Raw genomic sequence first — 23,168 nt, forward strand, 5'->3', positions numbered from 1 at the left:
TTTTAACCCCAGTTAAACTGGCACTGTACAAAATCAACCATGTTGTATTGTGCTGCTGTATCCTCCATAATTTTTACAGAGGAATGCTAGCAGCTACCTTGCCACAGTACCAACTGATGCAGAACCTACAGTGGCAGGCCCAGCTGAAGAGGCTGCAGCCCAGCCACCTGTGTGCGTGATGACGTCTCTCTAAAATGACCATGCTGGATTGCCCTCCCAAAATGCAAGAGATCTACAGCAAAAATACCTTGATTGTTTTATGGGTAGAGTGGCAGTGGCTTGGCAGCAAATTGTAGCTAATCATGAATAATATATTTCTTTGATCATAAACTCCTATTTAATTTGAACTACTGTTGTCTGTGTTTGTTATCTGTCTAATATGATCACATTTTTATTTTGGCCACGTGCTCCAATAGTGCAAATATACCTTATTTGCTACATGAGGGGACAATATCTTCTTCAGCTAAGTTTTATGGTATGCTGTGGGTCTGCTACACACACACACAATGTTTTTTGTTCTTAATGGATCTAATGCATGAAGTTCAAAAACATTATGCCTTTTTAACTCTTAAAATTTTTTGGAGGGCTAAAAATTGCTGGAGTTGGTCACATTTTAGGAGCATGTTGTCACTGTAACTACAACTACTTAACAAATACACCAGTATTGAGCTTTGAAATAAGCCACACATTTTTTAGTAAAGAACAATTTACTCAAAGAACATTCACATGTGCGTTTTAAGGTTTTAAAACAAGCCAACATGTATCTTTTGCATTATTTCCCCTTTTTTGGGGCTAAACAGTCATGTTCAAAAACATTAGATACACATCCCAAATTCAGGAACTTACAAAGTTCAATTTTGGTAAAGTGAAGGCCAAATGAGACATTAGTATCGCAAGACTGTGGATGTTGCCTTCCTCATATAGGGTGATCTCTCCCCTTTAAAAGCCAAAATTTGAAGCCACATACAGGTGGAGGCATTACAATTAAATTACCCTTATGATCCCATGCCTCAAATGTGTGTAGTTCCAAACAACTTTTTTTCAAAACCCACAAAACACACAGTGTGTCAACATGTGCTAACTCCCATCACGGGGTATCAATGGACGTGTTTCGGGGGTGCTACCCCTTCCTCTGAGAATTGTTAGTTATGAGGAAAGGGTTGCACCCCCAAAATGCGTCCATTGATACCCAGTGATGGTAGATAGCACATGTTGACACACTGTGTGTTTTGTCAAACTAGATGTATGGAAATAAACACATTTTAGGCATGGGATCATGAGGGAAATAAGAATGTTAAGGCACAATTTGGGAACACCTTCATATTTTGGGTTTTATATTCTTTAAAACTCCAAAATATTACAATTCACATTAGGGCAGTGTTTCCCAACTCTCCTCCTCAAGATGCAAACCCATGTCATGTTTTCTATACTTGTAGAATTTCGCACAGGTGATGCCATTTTAAATGTTAGTAATTCACACAGTCGTTTTTAGACTGAGAAAAATACAGAAAACAGGACCTGGTGGGGCACCTAGAGGAGTGGAGTGGAGAAACATTGAGTTCGGACACTAAACGTTCTCATTTAAAGTCATAAAAACATGGTAAATATTCAAAGTACAAACAGGAGCCAACAAGTGGAACAAGAAACTTCCAAACAGGCAAGAGGAAATTAGAACTTGGCAAGCATGTCTACAAAATCTCTGATTCTTCGTTGTAAAGCAGTCTTTTATTTGTTCCAGCTCCTTCAAACAATGCACCATATCTGCACTCATTCGGCCAATTGTGCATCTTGGAAGATCATGACCTAGTAAAAAGACAAAAAAGGATTACGGTAACAATGGTCAAGTGGCTGAGGATCTACACAGTGAGTTATGGTCGAATTCAGGAAATATTTACCTACCCAACCTATTTTTGCTTACAACCTGCTTGCCGTTCAGACACCTACACTACTAGGAATGTACACAGTGCAACTACTCAGTAATCTTGGCCCTGGTGCCTGGGTCTCCAAACCTCGGGTACCTAGCAAAAATGACAGCTTCTTCTACCTCTTCCTCCTCCATGCTAATGTTAAGGCACTACATACTTTGCTAATGTCTGGAGTGGATGTTTGGTTTATTCAGCTAAACACTCGACATGCAGACACATTTGATGCCAGATTCCAAGAATACTTACTTGCGCAAACAAGAGGCTCCCAAATACTTCCTCTTTGGGGTCGCTTTGGCCGAAGTGTGACTTGCGTCAGGGCATTTGATGTCCACAACGGACTGGTCTGTGCTGGGTCCAGGAGTCAGATCCCATGCATCCAAACCCACATCCTGGGTGAGATGACCACACTCACTTTCCTCTAAAAAGAAACAATACACCATTCATTAATCCACCCCTAGTCCCATCTGTTTATAGCATCCATTTTGCTACATTAGTTGACCAACCTTGTACTTGGTCTGATGACAATGTTTGCTCCTGACTAGTGGACTCCACCATGCTGCAGTTTTTTTTTTACAGTGAAAAATGCATAGAAAAGTGAAGGCATTGTCATTTTACAGAGGGCAAACACTGGACAAGTGCTAACATTGAAAAAGTTCTGCAGTTCCCCCCCACCCTCTTGTCTCCAATGGGATTGGGGATATATGATGATCATTCTAGCAGGCATGACTCTGTGTGACTGTGATCCCTGGGGCCTCTCCTCTAGGCATGTCTACACTGGCAAGGCTGCATTAATGAGGTAGTGAGGCATCCACTGATGAGGCAGGCAGCAACCAGTCGCATGGAGAAGAGAGATGGTCATGCCCCATCGTCATGACGCACTAAGAGCGGAGTTTCACGCATGCACGGTGTATATAAAGCCATAACGTGCGGTCGATCGAACGGCCGTAGGAACGATCTTGGAGTGGAGGATGAATGATTGCCATCGCCAACAAAGGGACGAAGGGACATTTGGGCATAGGTGATTAGTGGCCTATAGTACTTATATTTTTGGCCTAGATTGGGAGCAGCTTATTAGTTAAACCAGACATGATGTTTTGTCTTGTGTTCTGTCTTGCAGGCATCATATCATGACAGATAAATTTACCTCGCCCTAGTTCATTGACCTGTACCAGGAGCTGCCCTGTCTCAAGAAGGTCAAGCCTACTCAAATAAAATTTTAAGGAAGGCAGCGATGGAGAAACTGCTTGAGTTGATGAAGCCAGGGTGCCCCAGTGCAGACATCAACTATGTGAAGACAAAAATCTCCAACCTGAGGCACACACTTAAAAGGGAGCACAAATTGATGGACTGACAGAAATCAGGAGCATCAGCAGAAAACCTACAGTATATGTTCACAGGCTGTGGTATTACAGCAGCCTGCGGTTTATGTCTGACCAGACAGAACCCAGGCCATCGCTGTCTACACTACCTTCGACATCTGCTGAGGCCACAGTTCCAGAGGTCCTGCTGCACAGGGAAAAGATGTGGAGGAGCCCAGCTTGACTCAGGTATAGCATTGTTGAACATATTTGTATCCAAAAATACAGTGATGATAACTAGACCTTATTGTTAAAATATATCTTCCTTAACAAAGTGGTTTCCATATCAATAGACGATAGTAAGAAAAAATGATTTGCACAAGAATAAAAAATGCTGGGTCAGAATGATAGTCTTTTCTATTTGTTCACATACAATTTGCAACAGTGAGGAGATCAAAATTGTGTGTGATTGATGACCAAACCCTTAAAAAATATTCGAATTACCGTATTTATAACACGCAATTTTCCCCCTTAAAATTAGGGGAAAATCACGGGTGCGTGTTATACGCCGATCCTCCACCATTTTGGAGCCTCTGGGGGGCTTTCAGCCGCCTTCGGCCCTTCTCATCGGCTTTCAGCCACCTTCAGCCCTTCTCAGGGGCTTTCGGCCGCCTTCAGCCTTTCTCATCGGCTTTCGGCCGCCTTTGGCCCTTCTCGGCGGCTGAAAACCACCGAGAACGTCCAAGAGCAGCCGAAAGCTGACAAGACATGCCGAAGGCAGCTGAAAGCCGGCAAAAAGGGCCGAAGGTGGCTGAAAGCCAACGAGAATGGCCGAAGGTGGCCGAGAACTACCGAGCACCGCCGAGATACACAGGACATCTCGGCGGCACCATTTTTAAAAATAAAAGCTGAAAATAAAACTGACAAGGCTGAAAACTACACTGACAAGGGGACAAGGGTGCAATGATGGACAAGGCTGCATGACAAGGCTGCAAATGAAACTGACAAGGCTTCAGATGGGCACTGATAAGGCTGCATTGATGGGCATTTAAATGTAAGTTTTTTTTCCTTAAACTTCCCTCCTAAAAGTTTTTTTCCTTAAAATTCCCTCCTAAACCTAGGGTGCGTGTTATACGCCGATAAATACGGTATGTCCCATTTTCATACACAGGAAAGTGTCAGTCAGGAGGAGTCCTTGGCCAGCAGCCAGACGGAGTCCCAGATCCCTCCCCTTGCTAAAAGGGCCAGGAAGAGCAGGAATCTTGATGAGGCCACAGCTGTCTTCCTCAGTCAGGCTACTACCGCACTGAGGACAGACCCAGATGAGGCTGAGGGATAAATTAAGGCAGATGGACTGTGAGCAAAATAGAAGGTGTGAGGAACTAATCCTGCAGCTCATCAACAAGGGGATTAGGGGACAAATATATGAAACCACACACATTTCTGATTTTGTGGCCCCACATCTACCACCTCAACACCAGCATGGTGGTCAGTGGCAATACCAGCCACAAAACCCCCAGCAAGGCCTCTGGACTGGGGATTTCGCCTCTTCACAACTTACCAATAATTTTTTTTTATTTTGGTTGAATAATTATTTTCTTTGGTATATTTTCTATATTTTTTATGCATAGAATGCACTTTTTGGTTAAGTTCTTTGTATTTGGATGGCAGATACCATCTGTAATTAAATTATTTTTTTTCTGCACAATAAAAAAATGTGGAGAATAATACTTGGCTATGTGTTTTACTTCAAGTGACAGTGCGGGAGTAGGCAGTTACTTTAAAGAAAATACAATGTAAAATTAACAATGAACACCAACCTAGTTGTATATTTGAGCTTAAAAACTACGGGATAATGGTGTTGTGGTAACTTGACCAAAAAAAAAAGCATAATAATATTATTCTTGAGATCACTAGAAAAAAAAGCCTTTAAAAATAAGTTTGGCAGAACTCCATCAGTATCACCAGCAAAGCAGCTTCATTATTAGCACAGTAAAGAAGAAGAGAATTGTATGCATTTCTAGATTTCATAATTTTTCGCATCACGAATGTTAATTATGAATGCTAGTTTACAAGACTGACCGCTTCCGGCTCATCCTTGCTTCCGAGCATTCGTGTGTACTTTGGACTTTTGTGTGACGGACTTGTGTACACACTATAGGAAAATCTGACAACAGATTGTTGTCCGCCGAAAATTTACTCGCCTGCATTCCAACATTTGTCGGTGGAAAGTTGGCTAACAATTGAATGATGGAGCGTACTTTTGATCGGATTTTAGGCAAACAGTCTGTCGTCGCACAATTCCCTGTTGAAAATCCAATCTTGTGTACCAGGCTTTAATCTAGATTTTTGTTATGATTACAAAATATTACATTTTGATCATAACCTTATTATGGTCCCAAAAGGGACTGTAGCTTATAAGCCTTTGTGACCTGCAAGTACTTCGGTAGGGCTTTTGGCCAATGTGCTTTTGACTTTTCCAGGCAAATCCTTGGTATTCATCCATCAAAAGATCATTCTGCCATAATGTTCAGCCAGTACCGCTCATCAATGTTATCTGCAGTCTGTTTGCTCAGCAGACATATGTTAGTTTTATATCAATGCTGCATAGAAATTTTTAACAGCTCCAACAGTTTACTCTTACATTCATCCTATATTTTACATAATTCACCAACAAATCAATTATCTGATTTATAGGAAACATTTGCTAAAATATTTACCTATTCAAAGGATTTTCTACCAACATTTGTATTTTAGAATGTTTCAATGGGAAATAAAGCTGTGTGCGGAAATCCTCTCTTTTCTTTCTAACATTTGCTTTTCTACAGTAAACTGGCTAATTGAGATATGTTAAAGTGATTTACTTTGAGGAACTACACCACAGATTTTTCTTGAAACTACACTTCATCTGGACACCACAAATCAAAAAAAGCAATTTAATTAATTTTTAATATCCAAAGGAAACTTCCCCATCCTTCCATGCTTCAATGGTTTATTTTGTTGATAAATCACTTTTAAAACCACCCCCTAGCATTTCTGGTCATGGCCATCTTTGGTAAGGGCAGATGATTCGTGCAGCATTTACTTCCTAGAATCCATCTGCCCTTAGCTCAGGCATGCAAGCAGGAGAGGGTGTGCTTAGCTGAAAAAGCCCCTCCTCCCTTACTGAAGACTTCCTTGCCTAGGCATGGAAACCAGGAAGCAACTGATGAAATGTAAAAAAAAAAAGTTTAAAACACGTAAATATGATATACTATCCTATCTAATAATGCTAGCAGCATAAGGATTAAAAATAATCAATGTTGATTGAGAGAGTGAAGTTCCACTTTAGTCACACATTGATCATTAATTTTCATTTACCAGCATACGCCCCATTCAACTTTCGTCTGACAAATGTTATGGTCGAATTTAGGCCAGTGAACGTGACTGGGTTTATCTCATGTTTATATATATATATATATGCCTCTTATGCTTTTACTAAACCCATACCAACCAAACAAAATCAACTTTTTTGTGGGCAGACCAGCTCAAGATGGATTCTGCTTGTCTGCTATGGGCTACACATTTAAGAATTTGTGCTTTTTTAGTTGTAGATAGAGAGGGAAAGGATTTGTTTTTGGTGTGATTTGTGTGCCTTTATGGGAGATTCGCCCTTACAACAGTCAAAGCTGGGATCTCCCCTCACTTTGGGAAGATTGTCAACTATTACCTGTTGCATCTCCAACCCGATAGTGGTTTTAATGTTGGGTTCTTCAGGGGTGACATGGAAAAATGCCTAAAAATTGCCCAGAGATTGTGAACATGCCATCACGTGGATCAAGCTTGTCTTTTTTGTTGCACAAAGCTACAGGTATTTATTGTGCGCTATTACATCCTTGGCACCATGTTGGCCAGCTGCTAGCATCCTTACATCCGATTACGTCATCAGTTGATAAGGAGCATTTCAGATGCCAGCACAGCATCCTTATTTGCCCCTCCCCTGCCTCGCTCCAACACTGGGGTCAGGTTAGCTGCGTGAGCGAAGGAAACTGAGGGAGAAGAAAGCTGGAATCCTAGTCAGTACCAATGTGCAAAGGTATACTTCGGACTGAGCTTTTGCCCGTTTGTCCCCCAAGGTATTTCTACCACTTCTATATATGATAGCTTCCTTACAACTTCCAGCCAGACTTGTAGGGAAGAGGCCTTTGTCCTAATCAACATAGGCACAAGGTGCTATGCCAGTAGAGCCTCCCCTTACATTGTACAGTACTTCCATCATGTTGAGGTCATGTTGCATGGTATGGTTCAGGAGGGGGAAGAGGGGTTGGCACATGCTCTTTCCCCCCTCCCCTCCTTTTAGAAGGGTCTGCTATGTGTTTTACAAAAATAATGCATTGGTACATGTTCCCCAGGGCAGTGGGACATTATTCATATGAAAATCGGACCTGTGCGGACTAAAAATAGGTAAGTATAGACATCATTTTTACATAGGTTAGGCAGGATGGAGGGGAGAGGGAATTATTATTTTTTTAACACAGCTAGTGTTAGGCTAGAATTCCAATTAAACGAGTGAAGATTTCTAACTCATTTACTAAATCAGACTTACTTCCTCTTATGAATTTTCAGTTCAATTTAGGTAGGCACATACAGTGGATGTTGCTGGGCTTAGTCTTTTAAAGGCTTGGGATGCAGTCAATGTGACAGATGCAACTTGTAACAATTGTGAAAACTGCTGTACTACCTTTAAATCAGTGGTCATCAACCCTGTCCTCAGGACCCACTAACAAGCCAGGTTTTATGTATCACCTACGGGAGATGCAGACTAGAATATTGCAATCAATGAGCAGCAAATGATATCACCTGTGATGAATTTAAGTTATCGTGCAAATCTGGCCTGTTAGTGGGCCCTGAGGACAGGGCTGATGACCACTGCTCTAAATGAATAATACCATACTGTATGTTGTGGTATCCTAAATAATAATGATATTGAAGGGAGATGCTTGCATACATATGCGTTCCCGAAAGGTAACTTAACCTTCCAGCTCTACCCTCCGACTACGGCTCCCGCTTCTTTACTCCAGACTGCTCCTGCTGGCCTACTGTGAAATAATGAAAATACGATCTAAAAGCTTGGTTTTCAAAGTTGATTTAAAAAACAATAATAAACAGAAACCATTTGCCTTTCCCTCTAAGGGTAAATGGTGTATCACAATGACAGGCATTCCTTCCCTCCTATTTAGTGGGTATACTGGTGGCCATTATTGATTAGTCACATTCAATTCCTCACCAAGATGTGGTCAGGAAAAGCAGCCCAGCCCAGATCTGACAACAGAATTGTATGTATAAATGCTTGGTTTTCACACAGAGAAAGTTTTTTTTATCATCAAGCAGTTGTGAAAATACAGATTTCCTTGAAATGTTATATCTAAAACTGTATCCTCCCTTTCCTCGTTGTTATCAAATTAATGTAGAAACTGGAATTTCACAGTACAAAATGCCAACAGCTTTCTTATCAGGCCCTAGCAAGCAATAAATGTAATAGACTGCTAATAAACGGTTCTATTGATGATTTTCGATTTGCATAATGGAAAGCCTCAAGCTAAATGAAAATGCAGCAGCCCATGACAAGCAAAATTGTGAATGTCCTACAGTCTTTAACAAGAGCTGTTTTGTTTTCTTTTATAGTCGTGATGATGTCATTGGAAAGGTCTGTTTAACACGTAACACACTGGCAGAACATCCCAAAGGTATGATCTTTTTTATAGAATTCTAGAAAGTGTCTTGTATGGGTAGTTTTTTACATATTGGAAATTTTCAGATTAAACTTTTTCATGTGACCTCTAGAATCAAATCATATACTGTTCAGTTTAACTCAGAACTAAACTGCTTTTGAAATGTGGGGTCCTCTGGAGCTTTTGCCGTGGTGTGCAAGTATGCTTAGCATATTATTATACTCAGCTTGTAAATGCCATTCTCCAGTTATGTGAAGGCTCTGATCCCACTCTTCAATGCTTTGACGTTTGCCTTCTTTGTTGTCATCCATCTAGATTGGCCAGGTTGGAATGATGTAACGCTTACAAACGTGCATGGGAGTTACTACTCCCCAACACAGGATTGTGGCAGGAATTTACACTGAGCTACTCACACGACCGAACTTTTCGACAGCAAAGTTCCGACTGAACTAATCCATCTGACAATTTGATCGTGTGTGCTCTCCATCGGACCTTTGCTGTCCATAAATCTGACGGACTTTAGAAATAGAACATGTTTCAAATTTTTCTGCCAGAACTCCACCGGACCCAGTTCCTATGGAGAAATTGGCTCGTCTGTATGCTAGTCCGATGAATGAAAACCGTCGCTAGGGCAGCTATTGGCTACTGGCTAAGAACTTCCTTATTCTAGTCCAGTCGTACATCATCACATTCAAATCCATCATACTTTGGTGTGATTGTGTGTGGCCAAGTCTGTTCATTCAGAAAATCCGCCGGAATGCTACCGAAAGTCCGTTGGGAAGACCGTCGGACCTAGTCTGCCGGAAAGTCCGGTCGTGTGTACATGGCATAAAAAACAAAAATGCTAACAGGTAGGGAGAAACTGTTTTTTTTAAACACTGGTTTAATTCTGCTTTGAAAGTGGGAAAAAAATAAATCTGTTCCATGATAGAGCCAAATTTTAGCTAATCCATTTTAGCCTTTGACATAGTTGAAGGGAATGAGAGCCTCTGCAGGTTTTTTGCTGTTTGTGACACCTTCTCCCTTTTGGTGAGTAAATATTTCCCTGTGGGGTCATAGATTGTTATAAAAGAAAGAAGATTAACAGTTGATAAAATAACTTTAAAAATAAAAAGTGTAGCGCTGTGTGCATCAACAAATGTGTCAATGACAATCCTGCAGAGGATAACTCATGAAGGGTGCCAATGTGTAAAGTGACACCATGTGAATCAAAATAATAAAAATATTAAATGTGTACAAACGGAAAAAATTGTGAGTGAACAGTGATAAAGTCCCAGCGTGCTGGCACTACATACTAAATGACCAAACCATGCACTAAATAGAACAATGGATAGATCAAAGTGTGACAATAATTAATTAATATAAATATATATATATATATAATATATATTTACAATGAATAAGTTTGTCAGCATCAAAGCTTGGTATTACACCCCAACAGGGTGAAACAATGGATGTCTAAGATGAATAGTCTGTAAATGAAACCAGTTGTGGATCATCATCTGTTAGGAGATCACCCAAAATTTGCGTTCATCATCCCGGGAAAAAAAAAGAAAAAAAAGATTACAGCGCACACATAAAAAAATGACATTTAACTCCTGCAAGGCTATTTAAAAACACCTGAGCTTATTCAGAAGATATGGGGTTCAGTTACACAATATGGCCATATAGTGCTAAGCTCACTACTATGTCAAAGCAAAGTACTCCATTATCAGTGGGTCCTATGCTATCCATAGAATGGAAGATCCTGCTTCTCTGAACCATGGGAGCATACACTCCTCTAAATGGGATATATATATATATATATATATATATATATATATATATATATATATATTATTATTATATATATATTTTTTTTTTTAAATAATAACTGCAGACTGACTGTTAGATTCTTGCATTCATCCAGTGTGACCTGGTTTATTTTAAGTGGCCCTGGTGCATTAGAAGAGATTCCATTTATGTGCTATCCATATTTCTTTATATGAGCATGACATTGAAATAATTTCTTTTGGTTATTATGGTACACATCGTAGCTGAAAAAAGGACAAACTGTTTTCTGAGAATAGTACAGGCTTCTGGAACCGGAAGCTTTGTTTTAATTGAACAGCTCCCAGTGCAGTAAATTACCATATTGTGTTTCCAATTGTAGTGTGGAAAAGTTTCTCATTTAAAATTTTCCTGCAATATATACAGAATAACTGTTTTCCTTAAGTCGCACTAGCACACAAAAGCTTTTTCTTTGTTAGGAAAGGGACTTAATAAAAGCAGAAGAAAAATGCATGAAAAATGCATCCCTTTAAATCCCATGGAACTCTTCACACTGGTCCTTTGCATTTCAGTTGCTTTTATAAAAGTCCTGCTTGCTGCATTGTTGGTGCATGTTTGGTGTGTTAAAAAAAATGCACCAAAACACACTTCTCCATTGAAATGAATGAAAACCGTGGCAAAAACGCATCAAAAAATGATATTCATTTGTGGAAAGTGCTTTTTCCAGTCACATGTCCAGGGGAAAAACACAATGCAAATGTGGCAAACATGCATCAAAAATGCAACCCACCATTTTTACGACAGGGCAGTGTGAACGCAGCATTTATTTATTTATTTTTTATGGTATGGAGGTGGGAAGAGAGTTAAAATGTCTGTCATGTTTTTTTTTTTCTTGCTGTCTGTGTCACTTTTGGGGAGTTGTCCCCCCCTTACTTCTTGTCTGGTCTTTAAAGCTAAAAGGGAGCAAAATCTTTCAAATGGGGATAAAGACATCCATATCAGACATCTCAACCTGCAAAAAGTCATTTCTGGGAGGTTGGCATGCCTTAAACCGTGCTACATATTGGGTGTGACTTAAATGGGGTGTGGTTTAATAGAGTCTGAGATGACTTGCATGCAGAATGTAATAATGTTAAATAGGGAATATACAGTGCGGAGTGTATGACAGTGGGTAGTATGTGCATGTGAGGAGTGTGGAGTGTACAGCGGTGAGTAGTATGTGCAGGATGGTCTGTAGGGCAGTGGATGGTGTCAGTAGTTCTTTATTTTTATTATTATTTTTTTACAATTTTTTTTTTTTTTTTTTTTTTTTTTTTACAATGATTGGGGTGGGGGTGGGTAGTGGACAGTGTCAGTAGAGAAGTGTGTCAGTAGTTTTATTTATTTTTTCTCTATTTTTTTTACAATTTTGTTGTTTATTTTTTTTCTTGAAATCTTTTTTTATTTTTTTATTTCACAGTGCTTCTGGGGAAGGGGGGGGGGGGCGGAGGAGGAGAGAGTATGTGGCGGTGATGATGTCAGTAGGGCAGTGGATGGTGTCAGTAGTTTTTATTTTTAGTTATTGTTTTTATACAATTGAATTTCTTATTTATTTTTTGTTCACAATGCTTTTTTTTTTGGGGGGGGGGGGGGGTTGGGGCAGTGGACAGTGTTGGTAGGGCAGGATGGTTGTGTCAGTAGTTTTTTTATTTTATATATTTTTTTATAATTACATTTTTTATCATTTTTGTTTACAATTAAATTCTTGGGGGGCTTTGGTGAGCTAACAGAGATCTAACAGACCCCTAACATCTCCTCTTTCAGACAGGGAAAGGGACTGAGGACATTGATTCCCCAGTCCCTTTCTCAGCATCTCCTGTCCTTTTATAAACTGAGCATAGTAACACACAGGTTATTCTGCTCAGTTTTCACAGGACACAGGAGTGATCTCGCTCACTGTGTCCAATTCAGAAAAAGCAGGGGCCGGTAAATGACCAGTCCCTTACTCTCCATTCTGACAGATCGCCACATCTGGCGGGAGAGGAGAGGAGGGAGGCCAGTGGGGGACAAGGGGGGGGCAGAGGAGGAAAACAGGGAGCCAGAGAAGAATGGGGGGGAGAACACGGAGGGGGGCTGGAGGAGGAGGACAGTGAGCTGGAGAAGAAGGGGGGGTGAAGGACACGGAGGGGGTACGGAAGAGGACTATACAGGAAACAGCTGGGGATGATTGGTGCGGCTGGAGGGACAGCTGTGATCACCGATCTCCCTGTATATCTTTTTAGCTGACAGCCACGGGAGGGAGAGAAGGAGAAGCGGATGTCAGCTTATACAGGGAGATCGGTGTTCACAGCTGTCCCTCCTGCTGCACCGATCATCCCGGGCTGTGAAGCAGGGGACAATCCAGGATCAGCCCGTGCGGGTGTCCGGGAGCCACCTGCGAAATGTGGGAGGCTCCCACACCTCGGGGAGACTTGGGGTATCTGTATGCCATATAAACATTTTTTAGTTAATGCAGAACTAAAGTATTCCTTTAGGCAAACACTCTAAAATTTGCAAGTTAAGATTGTTCTGTGTTACCCTTTACATTATCCATAATTCTTAATATTATATCCTATGATGCCTAGTCTGTTCCTCAGCATTAACAGGAACTAATAATGGAGGTCCTACCATCTGTAAGCTGCATGATCTCTTAGGAAATTCTTTGTTTTACTAAATACAACTGTCAGTCAACTGAAAAGGGGAACACAGTGCAGACCTAGGAGTATCCACACTATTTTCTGCAGGTGGTGGTGTGGTGCAGTGAGATGCGATAAAATGCAGATAAGCTGCATAATATCACACTTCAGTGGAAGGCACCGCGTATCACTGCACAGCTAGGGAAAGACACCACAGTGAAATTGATCAAGTGTTTTGCAACCTTCAAATACAGTCCCCCCCCCCCCCCCCCCAAAAAAAAAAGTGTGACTGGGCCCTTATACAAATGTGGGAGTATAATGACATACTAAGTGGGAGGTGTGTGGGAAATGGTTAGAACCATGTACAGAGGTTTATTGCTGTCTGTGTGTTAGACAGATCCCTTGTATTTCCTGTGTGAGGAAACTTCTTAGTGGTGACACGGACAGCAATAATCTCTTAAGAGGTTCTAAATTATCCCCAAAAACAGAGTTGCAGGAATCAGTGGTCTGAAGACACAATATTTGCTCAGAAGCCCCTCTGAAACATGGGACCCGGTCACTTGCTGCAAACTCGTCAGCAACAAGATCACAGGATTGTTTAAAAGCATTTTGCATTTTAATTTTTATTTTTATTTTTTAACTAGATATTAGTGTAGTTATATTGCATGTGTTGTTTGTTTGGCTCACATGTTGGGACTGCAGTTTGTAGTGTCATGGTTGATCAATTCACCTACTGTGTGTAAATGTATTGCCTCAGCTAGCTGGTCCCTATACACCTAGGGAACAGGAAAACGTCCTGTTCCATGTCACGCAACATTCAATGTTTACCATGCTAATAGAATGAAACACATCATCTAGCTCGATGAGTGAGCTCTTTGTGTGACTGTTAATTCTCTGTCTGCTTGTGTCTGTGTCAGATACAGTTACTTTGTTGTTCCCACCTACAAGTGCAATAGATTAATAGACCCAATTTTTGTAGATTATGTATTTTTTCACAAAAAATGTCATGTCTCAAAACACAAACTGAGGTAATGCATTAACCTGCGCAGTACCACACCGAATGCCTCATGTTTTCAAGTAGTTCTGACATCTAGGTGATCAAACACCGCACTACTACTCCCCCTTCTCCAAACACTTCCCTGGGTTCTCTCTTATTCCAGCACTGTGCCCATCTGCACCACAAAACCAATGGCTCCTGCAGGTCTCAGAGTCTTCTGTGAGGCCAGTAAGAGAGAGCAGTGGGAGCCATTGGTTCTTGCTGCTGTCAGTCAAATCCTGTGAGGAGAGAGCAAGGGGTGTGACCGAGCCACGCTGTGTGCATCTATGGACACACACACAACCTGGTTAGGGAATGAGCCTGCACTGTTGCCCCCATTGCACACAGCTTGCTGTGGGGGCACTCATAAGAAGAAGGTGGTAAGGGAACCGCCATAGAAGAGGTAAAGAACCAGCTCTGTGCAATGTCATTGTAAAGAGCAGGTAAGTGTAACTTTTTTTTTTTTGTTTATGTAAAAACTGCTGACACAGGAATGTGAAAATTTACTTTACTATAGGATGTGCACACAGGGCAACAAATGGCACCAAGAAACCATCATGAAATGATTAATGCACATTTATGCAGGTGAAAAGCACAAGGTGGAGGAAGGAATGTTTACCATGCCTTTTAATATCATATCACACATTTTAAACACCCTGACATACCAGAACCAATTTCTCTATAATCACTGGTCCAGACAGACCTCTCCTTGTTTTAAAAAAAAAAAACAGTAGGAGCTAAATGTGTTAACTCCGTCCCTTCATGTGAAGAAAATAGAGGTATCCATAATCTTTAGGAATCATGGCATGTTAGAGGGACCAAAAAAACCTTGAAAATTCTCTTGTTGCTCAATTGATATCCATGTTTTGGTTGAGCTGCAAAACTGTACTGGCATATTACACAATCAGCTTAAACTGATATTCATTGACTTTGAGTATGTATTTGGGTTTTCTTTTAAGCTTTTTAGTTGTAGAAATAAATGAAAATACGCTTACATTTAATTGAGCTTATTCAACAGTCATATTTTTTATGGAAAATCTATTTTCTAAATAGCACTATTTTCCTTTTTGGAAGAACCTGTGTAAGTAACTTTTTCTAATGATTTCCTAGAAGGAGCAATGGATTTTAACCAACAAGGATTTATTTTTGAAGAAAAGAAAGCTTCCTTTACCTTGAGAATTCAACAATCTGAACAAACTTTTACCAAACAAAGAATATTTTCTGTCTATCAAAGGAGATCCTAGGACCCCTGATTAAGCAATAATGTGTTGTCTAGAATTGTGACAAACAACTTGATTGATCTTAAAAACAGATAATGTATAAAGGTTAAATAGCTGTTTTTAAGGTTAATTAAAACCAGCAGTACTATAACTATAAAAATTTCTCTGCCAATGTTTGCTGAAAATAGCAATGTTTCAAGCCATCTTTTGTTTTTTGTTTTCCATCAAGCTCAGAGCATCTCCAAGATTTCAAAAGAGATGAATGTTTACCTTGTTACTGCTAGAAGGGGTGGTGGTCTTCTTTTTATGTGACAAGAGAAATTACACTTTGCTTCAATGTAAAGTAGTGAGTGTACAGCTTGTATAACAGTGTAAATTTACTGTCACCTCAAAATAACTCAACACACAGCCATTAATGTCTAAACCACTGTCAACAAAAAGTGAAGCGAAAGTGAAAATATCCAAATTGGGCCCAATTAGCCAGTTTCCCTCCCCGGTGTCATGTGACTCATTAGTGTTGCCAGGTCTCAGGTGTGAATAGGGAGCAGGTGTGTTCAATTTGGTGTTATTGCTCTAACTCTCTCATACTGGTCACTGGAAGTTCAACCCTGGCACCTCATGGCAAAGAACTCTCTGAGGCACTGCTCCTCCGCAGTCACTTTCTGCAATATTCCCGGGGAAGCAGTATGGAGAACCTGTACACCCTTCTCCTAGGAGTTTCATACCACGAGGATACATATGCTGCAGCATTACTCATAAGAGATTGAATCGGCCCTCTAGTGGTAGAAGTTTATACCATTTGATGATTGTGCACAGAGAAGTGAAGGAGAAGTCCACTGGAATTACTTTCTTTTGCCTTATTATTCCATCTCTGAGGTGAGAGTTCTGGGAGCCTGATCTTTTGGAACATTTGGTCCTGTTCTTTCTCCAGTACTTTTTCACTACACACTTACACTATTGGTGTGTTTATTTTTGAAATATTTACATTGACTCTTGTTTTTCTTCACATTTTTATACATTATTTATTTTTTGTGGCATTATTTGCGCAGGACTCTTTTTTAATTCTACATAAAGATAGCCTAGGCTATAAGAAGATTGCCAAGACCCTGAAACTGAACTGTAGCACAGTGGCCAAGAACATACAGAGGTTTAACAGGACAGTTTCCACTCAGAACAGGCCTCGCCATGGTCGACCAAAGACTAAAATGAGAGAGTGCAAAATCTGGTGCAGCTCAGCATAGAAACCAATCAGCTTCCAGGTTTTTGTTTTGTCAAAGCTTAATTGAACAAGCTGGAGTTAGAAGTTGATTGGTTTCTATTCATAGCTGCACCAGATTTTGCACTGCCAAGTTTTAGTAAATCAACCCCAGTGTCACTTACATAAAAAAAAAACTTACTCCATAGAGGCTATGGTTTCCATACATGGTAATGATGATGGTCAAAAAGCCTGCAACCAGTGGTATACAGTTTGGATTAAATGGCTCTAATAATAGTTTCTACTAGTGGTTTTGGATGTGCATTTGGCTGATGGGGCATAAAGAAACGATTTGTCTCTGCCCACTATCAGAAAATGAGGAATAACTCTCCTATTTTGGGGATATGCAATGAAATGAGACGTGAATTTCTTCTGTTGTAGGAAGCCTTTACTTTTTTATTCCCTTAGTCACTTATCAGCATCACCTGTATAGTTATAACATCTCATTATAAAAAAAAACTTGAAAGAATAAAGTGTGTGAGGTGATTCCCCTTAGCCCTTGTACACACGGTCGGACATTCCGACAACAAAATCCGTCGGATTTTGTCCAAAACTGGTGTTACATACACACGGTCAGACAAAGTTGTCAGAAAATCCGATCGTTCGTAACGTGATGACGTAATTTAGTTACGACGGGGCTACGCTCAGGCTAGTAGCCAATAGCTTTGGTCTCGGAATTTGATCTGAGCATGCATGGCACTTTGTCCGATCGGAATTCTCTACAAACGATCAGAAAATTTTATAGCCAAGCTCTCAAACTTTGTCCGTCGGATATTCCGACGGAAACAGTCTGGTGGAGCCCACACACGGTCAGATTATCCGACAACGCGGTCCAATCGGACATTTTCCATGTGTACAAGTGCTTAGACTCAATGGGCTCATGAGGGGACAACATGAGGAAAAAAACTCTTCTTTGGCTTTAGTCATAGATTATATACCGTATAACCAACAAATCCATTTTACATCCCAGTAAAAATCTAGCTGACCTTTCTAGATTGTAGAGATTGCTAGAGGTTAAAACCCCCAATAACTCAGCAACCACAATCTCCACCTCCTGGTATTCTGCACTGAAGGAAAAAATTCCCAAACTGTTGCATCTTGTCTTTCATGATTAGCTGTGTGACTATGACACCTTATTTAAAGTGGTTGTAAACCTAGTTACACCACTTTTACCTACAGGTAAGCCTATAATAAGGTTTACCTGTAAGTACCGTCAATATCTACTAAACTTGCACAGATTAGGAGATATTCACTGTATACGCGTGCGTACTGAAGAAACGGGCCGCTCCTGCTGTTTGTTCAAGTCCCATGCTGTGACTGGTGGCTCCCATGTATGGGAGTGATGTCATTGCAGCTCCGGCCAATCAAAGCGCTGGATCCCGCGAACCTGCAAATAATTCCAAGAGACATGTCGCTGATCACAGCGGTGTGCGGGGACCGCTGCAGTATCGTCGATCTAAGGTAAGTGTTTCATAATGAGTTAGTATGCAATGCATACTGGCTCATTATCCCTTTGTCTTGCAGGGTTTTTTTTTTTTTTTTTTTGTTTACAACCACTTTAATATCATGTTCATGACCAGGCTAAATGCCAGAGCTTTATTTATTTTAATCACATTTCAGTTTGATCTAAAGGAGACTTACAGTCCTATTAGATGAGAGCTTATTTGCCAGCTAATTTTAACTCTTATGCCTTGTACACACGGTTGGAAATTCCGACGGAAAATGTCCGATCGGATTATATCGTCGGAAAATCCGATCATGTGTGGGCCCTATCGGACTTTTTCCGTCAGAAATTCAGACGGAAAAGATTTCAGAGCAGGATCTCAAATTTTCGAACAAAAAAATCTGATCAGACTTTTTTTCCGATCCTTTGTAGAGAATTCCGATCGGACAAAGTGCCACGCATGCTTAGATCAAATTACGAGACCAAAGCTATTGGCTACTAGCCTCAACGTAGTCCCATCGTAATGAACAAACGTCATCACGTTACGAATGATCGGATTTTCCAACAACTTTGTCCGACCGTGTGTATGCAACACCAGTTTAGGACAAAATCAGTTGGAAAAAATCAGACGGATTTTGATGTGGGAATCTCCGACCGTGTGCACAAGGCATAAGAACTTACATATGGTGATTGAAAATACTTCCCAGTATTGTTGAGGATTTCAACATCAAACATGTATGTCAAGCAGGGGAAGTATGCTTTAAATCTCTTTATGGCGTTTTCAGTGGAATTCTTATGCCGCGTACAAACGAGCGGATTGTATGGCGTACTTAGTCCGTCGAAACACATTTCAGCGGACAATCCGCTCGTGTGTGGGCTTCAGTGGACTTTTTCAGCGTGCAGTCCGGAGTACTAAGAATTTCGTTTTTTTCGAAATTCTGTCCATCGTACTTTGGTTTCAGCGGACAATACGGTCGTCAGTATGCTAGTTCGACGGACTAAGAATGACGCATGCCCAGAAAGGATTTACACGGCGGAAGGGTGCTTTGCTGTGTCTTGGACTTCCTATTTCTAGTCCCGTCGTACGTGCTGTACACGTCATCGCGCAAGCTTTCGACGGACTGTTTGTGTATCTGTGTGTGGTCAAGTTCGTTCAGTGGAAACTACGACGGATTGTCCGTCGGATTGTATGACGGACTAAGTACGCCATACAATCCGCTCGTGTGTACGCGGCATTAGTCATAGCAGATCACAGGCTTTTAAACAGTTGAATGAACTTTATTACAATGTTATCTCTATGAAAAGGTTTCCTAGTTCTGATACAGTAGGGGTGATTTACTGCCTTCTGCAATTAGCAAAATTTAGCTATTTAAAGTCACCCAGTCATATGCAGAGGAATAAAAATAAGGACATTCATTTGCTTGATTTAGGCAGGATTCAGACTTTGCATTGTGAAAATGCAGGCAGTTATGTGTGTGTGTTTTTGAAATGCTTGTTGTGGCATCCTTATTGGATGTTTTTGTTCATTAATGTGCTTTTTTTAACTAATTTCAAAATGTTTTCCCTGCACATGTTTTGCATTTTCTTGCCTGAAAAAACAAAAAAATATATACCTTTGCTGCTCATATAGTATACTGTTTTAAAATATGGAAAACATACTACATGTGCATTTTAGCTTGACCAAATACTCTAAAAGCCCATGCTAAAGCAGATTTCTATTCATGCAGAAATGATATGGAAGTGATTTCACCTAAAAGAGAATGCCAAAATCTCTCAAATCTGCAGTCATATACCGTACTGTGATTATTCTGCATGTGATTTTATAGGCATTCAAGATACTGTATACATACACAAAATCTAAAAAAAAATATTTGTATTTTTGTGGATAATTAAATACGTTCTTGTAGTGTGAACGTGTACGCACTCTTCTCCTCTGAGGAAGATTTTTGAAACTCATCGATTATTGTAGATTGCATTGGATAGCATCAATGTATTTTGGGTGTTTATATTGTTAGCCCCTTTTCTGTCTTGTTTTATATACATAAAATAACTTATTTATTCACCCAATAAAATTATAGTTTTATATTTTGTGTACATATATCTTGAATAGTGATGGACGAACTTCCGACGGGACGTTTCGCGAACGCGGCCGATAGTTTGCGAACCGTAACGTTCGCGGCGGGCCCCATTGACTTCAATGGGAAGCGAACTTTGCAAACCTACAGGTCAAATTTGCAGCCACAAAATAATTACTAGCTGTGCAAACATAGTCCCACCACATGGCCAATGACATAACACATGTATGAGGTGAATCTGGGATCGACAACTACAAGCATTCTTTTTTTATATGTGAAATTGTTGTGACAATTCAGGACTGTGGAGCGCATGAAGGCAATGGAGGAGAGGGAAGGTCAGGGTAGGCAAAGAAGAGGGTGCAGGAGATGATCACCAGCAGCGTGACATACAGCAATGACACCTGCACCGTGATAGAGTCATCTGACACCAGCACCGTGATAGAGAGCACTGACATCAGCAGCGTGACATACAGCAATGACACCTGCACCGTGATAGAGTGATCTGACACCAGCACCGTGATAGAGAGCACTGACATCAGCAGCGTGACATAAAGCACTAACACCAGCACCGTGATATACAGCACTGACAGCAGCACCGTGATAGAGAGCACTGACATCAGCAGCGTGACATACAGCAATGACACCTGCACCGTGATAGAGTGATCTGACAACAGTACCGTGATAGAGAGCACTGACATCAACAGCGTGACATAAAGCACTCACACCATCACCGTGATATACAGCACTGACACCAGCACCGTGATATACAGCACTGACACCTGCACCGTAAGCAGTCCCAAGAGGAAGTCAGCATAGCACAGGGATGGTGGGAGCCCCTCATAATGAGCATAGCACAGGGATGGTGGGAGCCCCTCATAATGAGCATAGCACAAGGATGGTGGGAGCCCCTCATAATATGCACAGCAGAGGTACAGCCCCAGGAGGAAGTCAGCACAGCACAGGGATGGTGGGAACCCCTCATAATAAGCAGCCCCAGTAGAAATATGACCGCTCAATCTCTTCAAACAGGAGGGTACGGGCATATAGTACGATGTGCTTTTTTTGGACAAGGAAGTGAGCCAAATGAAGAAAGAAGGTCTGTGTGCTTGATTAAAAAATATATTGTTTATAGACATATACATGGTCTACTGGTCACATGTATTGAATTCCTCCGAGATCCATGCCTCATTCATTTTTAGAAATGTGAGGTAGTTAACACTGTCGTGAGCTAGGCGAGTACGCTTATCGGTCACGATCCCCCCTGCTGCGCTGAACGTCCTTTCGGACAGGACACTGGACAAGGGGCAAGCCAACAGTTCAATTGCAAATTGGGCAAGCTCTGGCCAGAGGTCAAGCCTGCCCACCCAGTAGTCCAGGGGTTCATCACTCCTCAGAGCGTCCACATCGGCCGTTAACCCGATGTAGTCAGACACCTGACGGTCTAGGCGTTCCCTGATGCTGGATCCGGATGACACCTGTCGATGGGTCGGCTGAAAGAATGACCTCATATCCGAAGTCTCCAACACATCTTCAAACCAGCCTCTTCTTGTAGACGCTGTTGGATTGGTACCCGCAACTCCTTCTCTGGGAGTGGGAATCTGCACGTAAAAGCAGAATGCAGCATTTCTCGAAGCAAGGCCTGGAAGTGCTCCATTCTGACAGCCCTCTGTGACAGCGGTAACATTTCCGTCATTTTGTCTTTGTACCGGGGTCTAAGTACGTTGCCACCCAGTACTGGTCCTGGACCCTTATGCTTTTTATACGGGGGTCCCTATTAAAACACTGGAGCATGAAGGCCCCCATTTGCACAAAAGTGGAAGCGGTGTGGTGGCCTGGCTCCTGCTCATCATCCAGGATAATGTCATCCTCTTCATTCTCCTCTCCCCATCCACGCACAACAACAGGGATCCCAGAAAGGTTTAAAGCATGCTCTTCTTGCTCCTCCTCATCCACCCTGGCACCATCCTCCTCTGACTCCTCTTCAGACTCCTGATGTTCACTTGTCTCAGAGTAGCCCCCCCGGGAATTCATCCAGCATTGCGACTTCCTCATCTTCCCACTCCTGCTCCTCCACAGCTTGATCAATGACACGACGCAATGCACGCTCCATAAAGAAGGCATAAGGTACCATGTCACTGATGGCGCCATGGCTGCGACTGACCAGTTTGGTGATCTCCTCAAATGGCTGCAGAAGTCTGCATGCGTCGCAAATGAGCAGCCACTGGCGCGGTGAAAAAAAACCCAGCTCCCCAGAACCTGTTCTGCTGCAGAGTTCATACAGGTAGACGTTAACTGCACGTTTCTGCTGGAGCAGCCTCTCAAGCATATAGAAGGTTGAGTTCCATCGCATCGGGCAATTGCAAATAAGACGTCTGACCTGCAGATTGTGTCGCCGCTGAATGTCAGCAAGGCGAGCCATGGCCGTCTAAGATCTTCTGAAATATGCCGAGATTTTCCTTGCCTGCCGCAAGATGTCCTGGACCCCAGGGTATTTGACAACGAATCGCTGCACGACCAAGTTTAAGACGTGTGCCATGCATGACACGTGCGTAATTTTGCCCTGTTTCAATGCGCTAAGCAGATTGGCACCGTTGTCACACACCACTTTACCAACTGTCAAATTGAGCGGTGTTAGCCACTGATCTGCCTGTGAACGCAAAGCTGAAAGGAGTGCCGGGCCAGTGTGGCTCTTGGCTTCCAGGCACAACAGACGCAGCACGGCATGGCAACGTCTCACCTGGCATGTCGAATAGGTTCTGGGGAGCTTGGGCAGCGCAGCG

General features: G+C 41.6%; 1 protein-coding gene across 4 annotated transcripts in view; it reads left to right on the plus strand.

The window, feature by feature from the left end:
* LOC143958930 (ras GTPase-activating protein 4-like) overlaps positions 1–23,168 on the plus strand; it is a 238,831-nt gene that overhangs the window by 102,515 nt on the left and 113,148 nt on the right. For all 4 annotated transcript variants that reach the window (XR_013270146.1, XM_077467919.1, XM_077467917.1 and 1 more), the window contains exon 4: positions 8,888–8,949. Coding sequence is in view for 3 of the 4 variants with exons in the window: in XM_077467919.1 (XP_077324045.1) it covers positions 8,888–8,949 (62 nt within the window). In the remaining variant the exon portion in view is untranslated. The remainder of the gene's footprint in view (positions 1–8,887; positions 8,950–23,168) is intronic.

Source organism: Lithobates pipiens, unplaced genomic scaffold, assembly GCF_037356315.1.
Source record: "Lithobates pipiens isolate NorthernLeopardFrog02 unplaced genomic scaffold, aLitPip1_a1.2 Scaffold_65, whole genome shotgun sequence".
In the NCBI taxonomy this organism is placed as follows: Eukaryota; Metazoa; Chordata; class Amphibia; order Anura; family Ranidae; genus Lithobates; species Lithobates pipiens.